Raw genomic sequence first — 13,031 nt, forward strand, 5'->3', positions numbered from 1 at the left:
AGGGTCACTATGAGTTGGAACAGACTCCATGGCTTAACAACAACAACAGTGTGGCACTGTGGGATAATGCACTGGACTGCAAAATCGGTTTGAACCACAAGGTCACAGGCTTGTGGGTCAAGCTGTCCATCTACTCCTTGGAAACCCTATACAGGGTAGCTATGGATCATAACAGACTCTAAGGCACTTAACAGAAACAACAACAGAGTTAGAAGGGGTCCTTAATAAGCATTGGACTGTTAATCACAAAGTTGGCAGTTCAAAACCACTAACCAGCCAAGTTGAGGTTTCCTCAGAAACTCTATACTGAGTTGCTATGAGGTGGAACCAATTCCACGGCACTTAACAACAAAGAGTTGGATAAGGATAAAAATTAAGGTTCCAGAAAGCTCTTTCTCCTTCATAATTTTGCTCAGTTTGTGGTGAATGCATGGTACTATCTTTACTTTATTATGTGCTAAAAGAAAATTCTCCTTAGCTGTGTAGGAAGGAATCAAACTATTGGTTGACATTTCTGGCTCTGGGCTAAGAGAAGAATGACCAATTTTAATTGCTTCACTCAAGGACTTGCCAGAGTTCTGTAGGAAAAGCAAAGCATTAAATTAAAAGCAATCAAGTAACAACATGATGATAGAGCAGTAGTAGTGTAGCATGCCATAATCTTATTGTACTTTTAAAAACTAAATTTTGGCAACAAAAACTTCTTTGAGTCATTTCTTTCTAAATGCAAATTCAGGAAGCACACTCTTAAATTCATTGTGTGGCTCCATGGGATAAGCATTCGACCTCAAGGTCAGATTGACTCCTAAGGTCAGCAGTTCAAACTCACCAGTCACTTCTCAGAAACCTGGTACAGGGTTGCTATGACTCAATGGCACTTAACAACAACAACATCTTAACTATAGTGCAGACCAAAAGTAAGTCTTCTCCAAGTACAATCATACTGCATTTCAGTGAACTAGACCATGTTTCATCGAAACCTGAATGTGTATATTCATTATTGCTGACAGAAACAAATTTCAAAAATTAACAGCAAAGAATTTAAGAATTTGCTTTTTATAAAGAAAACTAGATCAAATCTGAAACTTTAAAATGACAGTAAAAAAAAAGCATTTTATTTTTCATGTATTTTTAAATCTAGGCAAGAAATAAAGCTGTATTTTACTTAATAATCTAAAACATTCTTGTAAATAAAATGAGACTTTTCCCCTCATGAACATCAAAACATTAAATGTAAAAACCCAAACAACAAAAAATTCAACTAATGAATACACATGCGTTGATGAATAGATCATACTATAAGAAGATTATTTACTTAAATCAGAAATATTGAGATATTGCATATTTTCAAAGTGAAAAATTAGGAGATCATCATTAATTCATAAAAAGATTTATTGTAAGTTTCATTTGGCTAGTTATCTCTCATATTTATTTTTTAAAAAATAGTATTAATTTCCCAAAATAATTTCAGAGAAACATCTTTTAAATTCATATTGTATAAACCTGTATCTCATGAATACACAGCACTATGGTCAGTGAGAAGGGAGTAGAAAATAAAGTAACAGACAGAATTTCTCTTCTTAAGAAGATTATAATTTCACTGAAAAGACAATACAGATTTTCAAGGGCCTAGCTAGCGAAGAACATACAATAAGGAGTACTTCAGTCACAAAGACCACAGTATACATTAAGGATCTTGGGAACTTTGAGGTCACAGTCAAGTCATGGTCCTGCTTGAAGCAGAGCTAACAGTTGATTTTGAGCAATGTCAGATCAAAATGTGTGGCAGTGGAATGGACCATGCAAGGTGAGGGTTATGGAAGGCTTTGGGAAGGGATGTTAATAAAAACATCAGTGGATGGTCATAAACATAATATGCAGAAAAGGTCATGAGACTAGCTTTCCTACAGTAAGGACCCAAATTGAAAAGAATGTCACATACAGAGTGTGAGAATTCCAGGGCAAGGGGTAGAAAGCTGGGTGGCACCGAAGAGTTAAGTGTGAGTGGCACTGATCTTAACCAGGACCTCTTAAGGACTTGTGTTATTGTGCTTTGGGAAGATACCTTGAGTTTGCATGTCATCATTTTGGGAATGGTTCACTGCATGGTGAAAAGGGGGCTACACTTTGACTGAGAAAGCCCAATGAAAATGAAGTCTCTAGTTCCAGAGCCAAGTATTTAATTTAATCAAATCACAGTAGATTTTAAAAGGCAAGATGTTAAATTGGAGAAATTGTATGCAGAGAGGAGAGAAGGTATTTGGGGCTCTTTGTACTTTCTGTAAAGATAAAACAGTTCTAAAATATAAAGTATATTAAAAAAAAAAAACTAAAAAGAAAATAACAACAAAACCCTCACAGGAGATTGGATCTACTGATTGAGCATCAATTTGAAAGCAGTGGTTACAGAAATTTGTATCAACTGATGCAATTTATTTAATCCTCATCTTTTGCTCACAGTGAACCTGTAAAATAAAAGCGTACGGACCAGCACAGAGAAGTGCTAGGCTGTCTTTTAAAAAATTTGTGATAATAAGAACAGAAAAATTTCCTTTCTGAATGTGTATGTCCAATTGCCCAAAATGATATTATTTTTCTACAAACTCTGAACATTTCTGCAGTGGTCACTATATAATATAAATCTTGGTTCCCTTTCACAACACTCTCCTTACCCCTACCCTCTCCCCCTCCCAAGAAGAAGTTGAACAACTACTCTGGCTATATTTTCAAGAGTATCCTAGTGAATGTGTTGAAATGCTGCTGAATTTATGTTAAATTTCAAGAGTTAATCATTGATGTCTTTCTCCTTCTCTTATTTCCTATAGTCAAGTCTTACAGCATTTCTATCTACAGAATTTTTGCCAGATTGAAGTTCTTTGATAATGAGAATTATATGGGACAGGTGTTAAAGGAGTTTGTGTACCAGCTGCATGTGCACTGGGGAGCCACTGAATGCTTTTGGTTATGGGTCTAGTGGGAATGGCCATTGGGAGGTAATTTTGAGGCTTTTGCAATAGTCTAAATGAAATGTTATAGGATCCTCCCCTACCATGTAATGAGAATCATAAAAGACAAATTTGAGAGGGAATTTGAAAGCAAAAACCAGAGCTGACTATTGTCATGGTAACAAAGAGAAAGGAAGCCACAATGTTTCCAAGATTTCAAGCCTGAGTATGTTATAAAATGGTGGGCACACCAAGCAAACTAGGAACTTGGAACTCAGTAGGAAAAAAAAGGGAAGATACGGTTAGAAAGAGAGTCTATTTAAAGAATTAAAGTAGGTGAAGTTTAAAGAATTCTGTTTGTCCCCTCAAACCAGTTGACTTTGAGTCAATTCCATCTTGTGGCAACCCCATGTGTGTGAAAGTAGAACTGTGCATCATAAGGTTTTCAATGGTGAATACTTTAGAAGTAGATCACCAGTGTTTTCTTCTGAGGCATCCATTGTGTTGTTATTGTTGTTGTTGCTAAGTGCCCTTGAGTTGGTTCAGACCCAGAGCGACCTGGTATATAGGGTTTCCAAAGAACAGCTGGTGAGGTTGAACCATCGATCTTGTGGTTCAAACGACTTCGCAGTCCAGTGCATTAGTGCACAGTGCCACACCAGGACTCTGAGGCATCTATTGGTGGACTCCAATTCCAACCTTTTGATCAGTAGCTGCTTTAACTACAGTTAAGTACTAAAGCATATTAAGAGTTTGCACCTTGACTCTTACTTATTGCCAAAATCATCCAAACGATGATGTTAACTAGTAAGTGTTCATTTAAGGAAAGTAATTGAATTTAAATGAATATTCTAGCAAATCTATAGTTCTATTCTTTTTTTTTTTTACTTAATCTATAGTCAATGAGCATTTATTATATGCCAGATACTATATTAATCAATATGTAATAGTAGATTTGGGGAGACGTAAAGGGCAGTTAGAGAGAGATTCTCCAGAACTCTTAAAATTTAAAGGTTGCAGAGAGTTGCTAGTGTAGCTAATTTTAAGACCAATTCTCCTGGGTTCTTATAGATCTCTCTCTTTTTCACACACATGGGGAGACACCCATTTTATTATATTCTATAATAACTTTCCCTTATATTGATTTAAAATATGCATTATTTACAAATTATCTTACCATATGCATTATTGTAAACCACCTCAGGTATCCTTTGAACAAATCAAAACATAAATAAACTCTAAGCTAAAAAACTTCCCTCTATTCCTGCCAGCTTGATGAAAAATGATTTTCTTTTGTGTTTTCTTCCCATCTTTATCCATATAAACACATAATTTTTCAAATATTTATAGAATATTCAAAAAGGAAAGAAAGACAACAAAAAGAAAAATGATTTGTCTTCCTTCAAAGAAGGGTGGCAAAAAAGGACAATAAATACTTCACAGGGGCTTGTAAATAGGATCTCCGGCAGTTAAACTGTCACCTGGATCCTGCTGGTGGAACAGAGCATCAGGAAGGAGGCTCAAACATGCCTATGTTTAGCCAAGGTGGGTTGTATGATAAGAGGGAGGGGACCTGACCACACACTCTGACTCATTCTTTCAAGTACACGTGTCAGTTTCTCCTACAATCCAGACAGCCTCCATCAGAATACAGAGCCTGACTGTAATCTCCCTGTGCTAAAACTTTTTCATTTCCACAAACCAAACCTTGGAAACTAACAAATGGTGGGAGCCACCTTGTTTTCATTAAATCACATGCATGATAACATGGTATTTGCTCGCACACAATTGCTCTTTCTCTGCTTGGGAACTGTAGCCCAGGCTTCTGGTCAGCATCTGAATCTTTCTCCAAATTCCATGTAAAAGTCTGTTTTGCCAAAAAGAAACTGTTAAAATGAAGTTGCTTTACCTACTACTTTATTCTCCTGTATTTTGTATTTAAAACCAGAATATGTGATTCTGTCAAAATACAGGAATTCAAATCACATAATTTTTAGGATTCCCTTTTGGGCAGTAATCAGCAGGAAGTGGAAAATAGATAGCATAGTATAATTTTGAGCATGGATTTGAATCACTTCTGTACAATTACTTGCTCAATGACCACAAGATAGTTCCTAGGGTCTTAGTTTCCTCATCTTTATTTTGGGCATGCTTTTGTATTTTCTTTCAGGGTATGAGTATCACCATGGTGAGGATTCCAGCATAGGGCTTGGGTCCAAATAGGCAATTAGTCTTGACCGAGAGTCACTTGCCGAAGGCTACGTGAGTCCTGCTGTGGTGTTGCAGGATAATGCACTGGATAGCAAGGCCAATTGGAACGACAGGGTAGGTGGTTTAAACTCACCAGCTGCTCCTCAGAAATCCTAGATACTGGGATGCCAGGAGTCAGAACTGACTCGACTGCACTTAATAACAACAACAAGGGAACTAAAATTTGCTTTATTATAACTGAGATCTCAAGATGCTCCTTTAACTAATATAATAAAAGGTTTATCTGTATCTGCTTTCTTCTTAGTAGCACTTACTGAAGTGCAACACTGACTACCTAGATCATATAGAATAATTTTCACCACATCACATATTGTGGATTAAATTGCATACTGAAGTCCTTCCTCTGTACAGGTGGATGTGATCCTGTTGGGAGATAGGGTCTTTCTTTTGTTATGCTAATGAAATCATTCAAGAGAAGGACAGGTCCTAAATCTAATCACTTCTGAGCTAAACAAAATAGAATAGACACAGAGATGCACAGAAGAGGATCCATTTACATGTAAAAGAACCCTAAGGACTGCAGGTAGACACCAGAAACTAGGAGTGCTCCACAGAGGGAATCAGAAGGAACCAAGAAGACATTGATATAGATTTTTGACTGCCAGAACTGTGAGAGAGAAAATAAATTCACATTCTTTAAAACCACCCATTGGTGGTATTTCTGTTATGGTAGCCCAAGGTAAGTAAGAGCAAAAAAGTCCAATGTTTTCTTAATATAGATGCTAAGTATGAATCTTGACATTCCCTAATTTTTGTCTTCCAAGCCAACATTGTTTTGTAAACCAAGGCATAGATGGAGTTGTGTTACCAATTAATGGATAAAGAATGTGCAGCTACAAAATACCCTCATCTATGAATGGGTCACAAGGAGCTCTGATAGCTTAGTGGTTACGGATTGGGCTGTGAACCGCAAGGTCAGCAGTTCGAAACTACCAGCTGCTCTGCAGGAGAAAGATGAGGCTTTCTGCTCCTGTAAAGATTAACAGCCTCGGAAACCCTGTTCAGGGTCGCTATGGGTTGGAACCGACTCGATGGCACTTAACAACAACATGAATGGGTCACAAAATACCAGGAATGCCAATTATATTTAAATCAGATCAGATGTTTGTGACTTGATTCAGCTTCTTGGTGTTTAGTTTACAGTAAGTAGATTTGTTGAAGAACGAGTTCATGAAAGCCCATTGGGTGACTTTAGAGTTGTAATACCGTGGGAAATTTGCATGACTTCAAAGAACCCTTATCTGCTCATTGCTAGTTACTGATTGATACTTTCCAACTTTATTCCTCCTGTGTGTCTGAAATAAACCCCTGAAATATTTACTATTCCCATTTACAAAGGATAAGCAATTTTAGGGAGTCCAGGCACTTCTACACATGCTGTTTTGCTCACCACTACTCATGATTAGGTTGAATCCTGCTTATTAAGAAGCCTAGAAATTTCCTTCTTCACAGTCTTTTCTCAAATACATTCCTAACAAACTCCATAGCAATGAAAAGTTCAAAATTTGAAAATGCTCCTAATTGTCATGGTAATAATGGGATGTTCTGCATATGTGGGGTCACCATGAGTAACACCACAGCAACTAACAACTATAAATAATGGAATTATGCTTTAAACTCTACCATTCATACATACCTAATTGAGTGCCTTTGATTATCTGAAATTGTGAAAGTAAATTCACATGGTGCATGAGTGAACAGGGGTTACGGCAGAGTCTCATTGGAATAAGTGTAGAAAGGGTATACTGACATTAGAATTTTTCTCTGTGTAGGTGGTAGTGTATCAAGGAAATGTCTAATAAATAATGTTGTTTTCATTCTCTAGGTAACCAAAAACCACATTTTTTTTTTTTTTAGAAGTAAATCTCTACATAATGGCCAAAACAGATAGGGTTAAGGAAAGAGATGAGAAATAGATCTTACCCAGCAGGTCTTGTGTCCTCAATAGCTCGGTCCACTGGGATCAAATCACTAAGGTAGACATTGAAGTTTCCTTCTTTCCATCTTCTCTGTGCCTCTTTCTCCTTTCCAGGGGGAACAACTACTGGGCGTCCAAACTGACCTGGAGCTTTGGGGTCCCTTGGAGAAAGTGTCACATCAATTCTTAACACATGGTGCATTCCATTGTCTTCAGGTAAATGGGCTTTTATATGAGTTTGGTTCTGCTCTGCAGGTTGGGCCTTGCCAGGTAAGTTGGTTATTGCCAGCTCTAGTCCCTTAACTAAGGATTGGTTTGTTTGAGATATTCTTGTTCTCTGTAGAGCAAGTAAGGAGAAAGTTGCCTCACTTTTATTCCTGGAAATATGTTTCTCTTGGCTTTCACCCAATATTTTAGGCAAAAGAGTTTTGGTTTTAGAATTGGTGAGCTCTTTGGTATCTGCTTTTTGCTCTTCTTCCTTGGTAATAATCACAACATGGCTTTCAGAGAAATTGAATTTCTTCCCCAAAGCCACTTTAGCTCCATCATCCTTTGGCAGGCCTCCCAACTGTGTCTCATTAATAGATTGCTTCTTTAATCGATTTGAGTTGGCAGTGAACTTGGAGAAGGGAAGACCCTTATTGGCTTTGTGTTGATTTGAATTTAGTTCTTTGCTCTGAATCTCAGTTTTATTTGAGACTAAAGTTCCCTCAGATTTTGGCTGTAGGGGACTGCCAGGGAGTGTCCTCTCATGTGCCACTGTCTGGGATTGCTGTTTTGGTCTTTCAGTATTAAGACTGACAGTCACATTCAGATCACTTTCAACTACTTTTTTTGATGTGTTACTGCTGAGAACATGACTTTTTAGGACCTCCTGGTTTACATCAATAGGACCTGAATGTACAGATATTTTGACCAGTGGAGTTCCTCTTGCAGTTGTGAATGGAGCTTTCCGAGCTCCCTGGGCTCTGGTTTTCTTTAGTCTCATTTGGTGAGAAGAGGTTTCCTGTTGGATATCTTGCCCCTCTGTTTTCTGCTTGGTAGGAATCACTGGGAGTGACTGCAGATGTCCCGGATGCCACAAAGGCACAACCTTGCTCCTTCCTGGAGCATTCTGCACTTTTCTTTCTCTTTGGGTTTGGTCCACATCTTCAACTCTGTGCACACTTTCCTTAGCTTTTCTAAAGTTCTCTTTGCCCCACATCCCCTTCCTATTTCCCCTTAGGGCGGGGTTTATCTCTTTTATGTTGCTGTAAAAGATTTTTACTTGGTCTGGCGGAACTCTGAATCCTGTCCGTTCCCTTCTGACATCCTTCTTGCCCACACGAGTGTTGATATCACTGAATGAGAGGCGGAGAGCTGCCATGTCAAAGAGCAGCCAGATGACAGAAGCTACAAATATAAATGCCAGGACTCGCCCACTTCCTCGGAAAAACTTTCGGACCTTGTTCATGGTACAAAGGCTTTCCTTGCAGCTTGCCCTCCCTTTGAGCCTGCTTACCTTGCGTGAAGAGGACCCTGAAGTAGTAGCAGTAGCAGCAACAGTAGCAGCAGAGTTGCGCCCCCCTCCCCTGAACGCAGCAGGAAACAGCAGTCCAAGGGGAAAGCTCAGCTCCTACTGCTTGTCAGTCTCTGCCTGCGTGGCATTTCACAGCAGAGCATCTGTGCCTGCTCTTGCGTCCTTGTTAAGCCCTAGTAAACATGGGCATTAGGTCACTCTAGGAGCAACCGATTCCAGCCACAAGATGGTTCAACATATCACTCCTCTTGTCTCATTGAGTCCATGTCCACCTTCCTACAAGCCCAAGAAAATGTGGGGGCTGACCGGGCTGCAACTTCTCTCCTCCCAGTTCTCAGTCTGCATGCTGTAACTCAACACCACTTCTCATAAGGAAAACATTTCAAGCCATTACCCAGAAAACTTCATTCAGCTCTCACCTTCTGTGTTATGTGAGCCTGTATATGTGTGTGTGTGTGTGTGCATGTGAGTTTGAGCAATTAAACAGAAAGAACTCTATCTAACTCAGAGGGCAAGTGTTCCTGTTTTGTAACCTTATCTCACCACGCCTGCTCATTAACCCTATTTTACCCAGGGTTAATGGTAACCCAAATGACCTACCTGAGCTGTTAATCACTGAACCAAATGTTACAAGGTAACAGCTTTAAGAAGGGGTACAGCATATCCTTATTAAAAGCCTTTCTTGTGGGAGGGGGACAAAATGTTTCTAAGTCAGCATTTATTATTTTTTTAAAATATCCCACCTTAGTAGTTACCAGTTGGGCTGCTAATTTCACGATCAGCTAGTCAAACTACCAGCAATTCTGGGGGAAAAAGATGAGGCTTTCTGTTCCCAATTTACAGCCTCAGAAACCCTATACAGGGTCACTATGAGTCACAACTGAGTCCCCGGCACATAACCACCACTACCACTTTTATTATTCGATTCAACATACATAAACTTAATCTATCAAATTCTTATAAAAGCTTCCAAATGGTTATTCTCATTTTTGGTTATTATTTCATTAACGATCAGTACCAAATATGTTGAGGTGTGCACGAGGTGTGGTGGAGTCCTTGTGTGGCGAAGTAGGTTAATGCGCTGGACTGCTAAGTCGGTTTCAACTGCAAGGCTGGTGGTTCAAACTTATCAGCCACTCCTTGGAAACCCTATACAGGGTCACTCTGGGTCAGAAACGCCTTGACGGCACTTAACAACAACAACCAGGTGTGGTGGCTCTGTAGTACAAGTATTGGATTGTAAACCAGAAGGCTGTCTGTTTGAGCCCATCAGCTGCTCCACGGTTAAGGCTTTCTTCTCCCCAAAATATTTACAGCCTGCAAAGCCCTATACAGCATTGTGTTATGTCAGAACCAACTCCAGAGCACATAACAACAACAACAACCACAACCAAGACTTAGACCACATTTTGTTTAATGCTAGTACAAATGGTTCCCACATGGGCTTCATATAAGAACTCTAGGGAGGAAGCTCTCTGGTTCATGGAGATAGGGAGTGATGGTTGCTCTTGTACTTTTAAAAGCGTCCCATGTTTTTCTGCTATGCAACCAGTTGAGAAACACTGGTCTAGAATAAAGTATTTTACCAATCTTTTTTATTTTTATTGCCTGAAATTTTTGAGAAATTACTTCCCAGATGTATAGAGTAAACATATGAAAAGTTATACATTCCAGTACTACTGAATCATAACCTTAATTTTTAGCATCCCTGGTTATAAAGTTTGTGCATCAAGTTGGAGAGGCATGGTCCAAAATCGCTGTTTCCTGAGAAACTTTTAGTGATTTCCAGACATCAGTGACAGTTATTGCTCTAGTATTAGTGTCCATGCAGTGAACTAAACTGAGGTTCCCAAAACCTTAAGGAGGATTGCAGGAAATGCATATATTTAAAAAGAAATTCTTAGATTTCTGAATCTATCAGGATGCTGCCTGAGGACCCCTCAGATTGGGCTGAGATCAGAGGGTGAGGCCACAGCCAAGCTGATACAGCAATGAAACCACATCTGGAAAAAGAGGTATGTTGGCTTTTTCCACTTTTCTTTCCTCATCTCCCCTGTCGCACCGTCTCTGCCTAACCCAGAAACCTTAAGGCAGGTGGGAGCATACCCCCAAAAGGGTCCAAAGCTGTGCCCACAAGGTATAATTTTCCCACGGGACAAAGAGGAAATCCCTGAAAGTGGTCCCACAAGCTAATCCTTTGGCTTCTTCTTAATATGTCTAACTCTGGAACTCAGTTCTAAAGCTGACCTGGGCGGGGTCTTTATTCTGGCCCTACCTAACAAGAGACAGCAGGCCTGGCCATACAGCCAAACTTATTTGCACCTTGTAAAACCCCAACATAAAAGGCAAGAGCCAACACCAGCTACTATACTATATACAAGGACATAGCATTTTGAGAATTATGCTGTGCATACATAGATACCTAACTGACCTTCAGAGATAAAAATAGTGGATAATCTTTCTTCCATTAATTTCTCAATATCTATCTTTGCACCTCCACAGTGGTGACTAGAGGGGTCTGAGCAAGTGGACACCCCCACCCACCACTGGAGGTTTCTACTGTGCATGCACACTGACCTGTGCAGCAAAGGCTACTGGGCAATCGGCTAAAATTTTATTTTTTGTTTTTGTGTGGCGGTTTTTGTCTCTGTTTTGTATTGCTTCTCTTTTGGGTACTTTTGGTCTCACTTTTTTCCTGGGGGTAGAAGCTTTCTCTCCTATATTACCCAAGAAGAGGCAGCAATTGTGGCCATATAGCCAAACTATAAGCATAGCCCATAATATTCCACCATCTGGACAAGAGCCAATACAAGCTACTAGGCATTACACAGATAGGCAATACTTGCTAAGATAGCCTGAAGCTGAGTAATAAGAGACATGAAAAGGGAAGCCTATCTCCAGGTCACATCCACCAGGAGACACTCAGTAAGCTTAACAATACAGCAACATACATTCATTTAATCATTGAAAATGCATCTAACTATTAAAAATGTCCAAATAAAAACAACAAAATATCTCAGCACATGTCCAAAAACAGTAAAGAATAGCTGAGACAAACGAGCTGGAGGCAGACATAGATATCTCATTAGAAGAAGAACAGGCTTTGGATCTGCCTGAGAAGGAACTCAGAAGAATGACATGGAGACAAATCCAAATGCTCCACAGAGGGGTGGAGGAAAATAAGGAAGAAGTCAGGAAAGTGCTACAGGAGCAATCAAACAAGACAAATAGATATAGCATTGGAAACAATTCAAAACTTGCAAAAAGAGGTCCAGATAATTAATAATAAAATATCAGAAAATAGACAGTATACTGAAAGGGCAAAGGAGTAGAATTGAAGAGATGGAAGCCAGAACCAGTGAGCTGAAAGACAAATCTCTCAATACTGCTAATATAGAAGAGCAAGCAGAAAAAAGGATAAAAACGTCTGAAGAGAGTCTAAGGTTCATGTTGGATAACATGAAGAGGAATTACTTAAGAATTATTGGCATTCCAGAATAGGAAGAATCTCAGAGGTCCACAGAAGAGATAGTTGAGGAGCTGTTGGAAAAAAATTTACCTAACATCTTGAAGGATGAGAAGATAAACATTTAAGAAGCTGAATGAACCCCAGGAAGGATAGAACCCAAAAGAAAATAACCAAGATATATCATAATCAAGTTCTCCAAAATCAAATACAAGAAGAAGCAGCCAAAAGATTAGCTTGTGGACTACAATTATAGTGCTTTTAAGCAGCCAGGGAAAAGAGAAGTGTTACCTACAAAGGCAAGCAAATCAGATTAAGTTCTGACCTCTCAGCAGAAACCATGCAGGCAAGAAGGCAATGGGGAGACATATATAAAACCCTAAAAGAAAAAAAAAAAACCCTGCTGATCAATAACTGTTTACCCAGCAAAACTGTCAATCAAATACGATGGTGCAATCAAAATATTCCAAGATAAAGAGAAGCTAAGAGATTTTGTCAAAGCCAATCCAATGCTTCAAAACATCCTAAAGGGAGTTTTTTTTGAATGAAAACCAACAAGAACAGATAACAACTAGAGACTTACAGATGTGGAAATGCCACTCAGAACTCAATTGACAGATAGCAGACTTCAGAACAGAACAAAATTACAACAAAGAATTCAGCAGACCTGTGAGGTCAATCAAAGATCAAAATAATAACAATGTCAAAGAAGGGAAAAATATAGGAATAGAGAGCTAGGTGGTGAGGAAGTCAGGTAGATTGCAGGATACAATAGACTGTCTTAAATGGAGGGAAAAGTTAGTAGATTATAGGGTAGCCGCAAAGAAAGTTAATACTTCACAATTTACTGTGAAAATGAATAATCCAAATAGAACAAGGAAACATGAAGAAGAAACGGACAAGAAATAGCAC

General features: G+C 39.0%; 1 protein-coding gene across 1 annotated transcript in view; it reads right to left on the reverse strand.

Moving 5' to 3' along the window:
- The window catches only part of GALNT5 (UDP-N-acetyl-alpha-D-galactosamine:polypeptide N-acetylgalactosaminyltransferase 5 (GalNAc-T5)), a 62,502-nt gene extending 53,702 nt beyond the window's left edge, over positions 1-8,800 (reverse strand). The window contains exon 1 of the mRNA XM_006872041.1: positions 7,140-8,800. Within this exon, the coding sequence (XP_006872103.1) occupies positions 7,140-8,587 (1,448 nt within the window). The 5' untranslated portion in view covers positions 8,588-8,800. The remainder of the gene's footprint in view (positions 1-7,139) is intronic.
- Positions 8,801-13,031: the final 4,231 nt, after the last annotated feature.

The sequence above is a fragment of the Chrysochloris asiatica genome, unplaced genomic scaffold, assembly GCF_000296735.1.
Source record: "Chrysochloris asiatica unplaced genomic scaffold, ChrAsi1.0 scaffold00181, whole genome shotgun sequence".
Lineage (NCBI taxonomy): Eukaryota > Metazoa > Chordata > Mammalia > Afrosoricida > Chrysochloridae > Chrysochloris > Chrysochloris asiatica.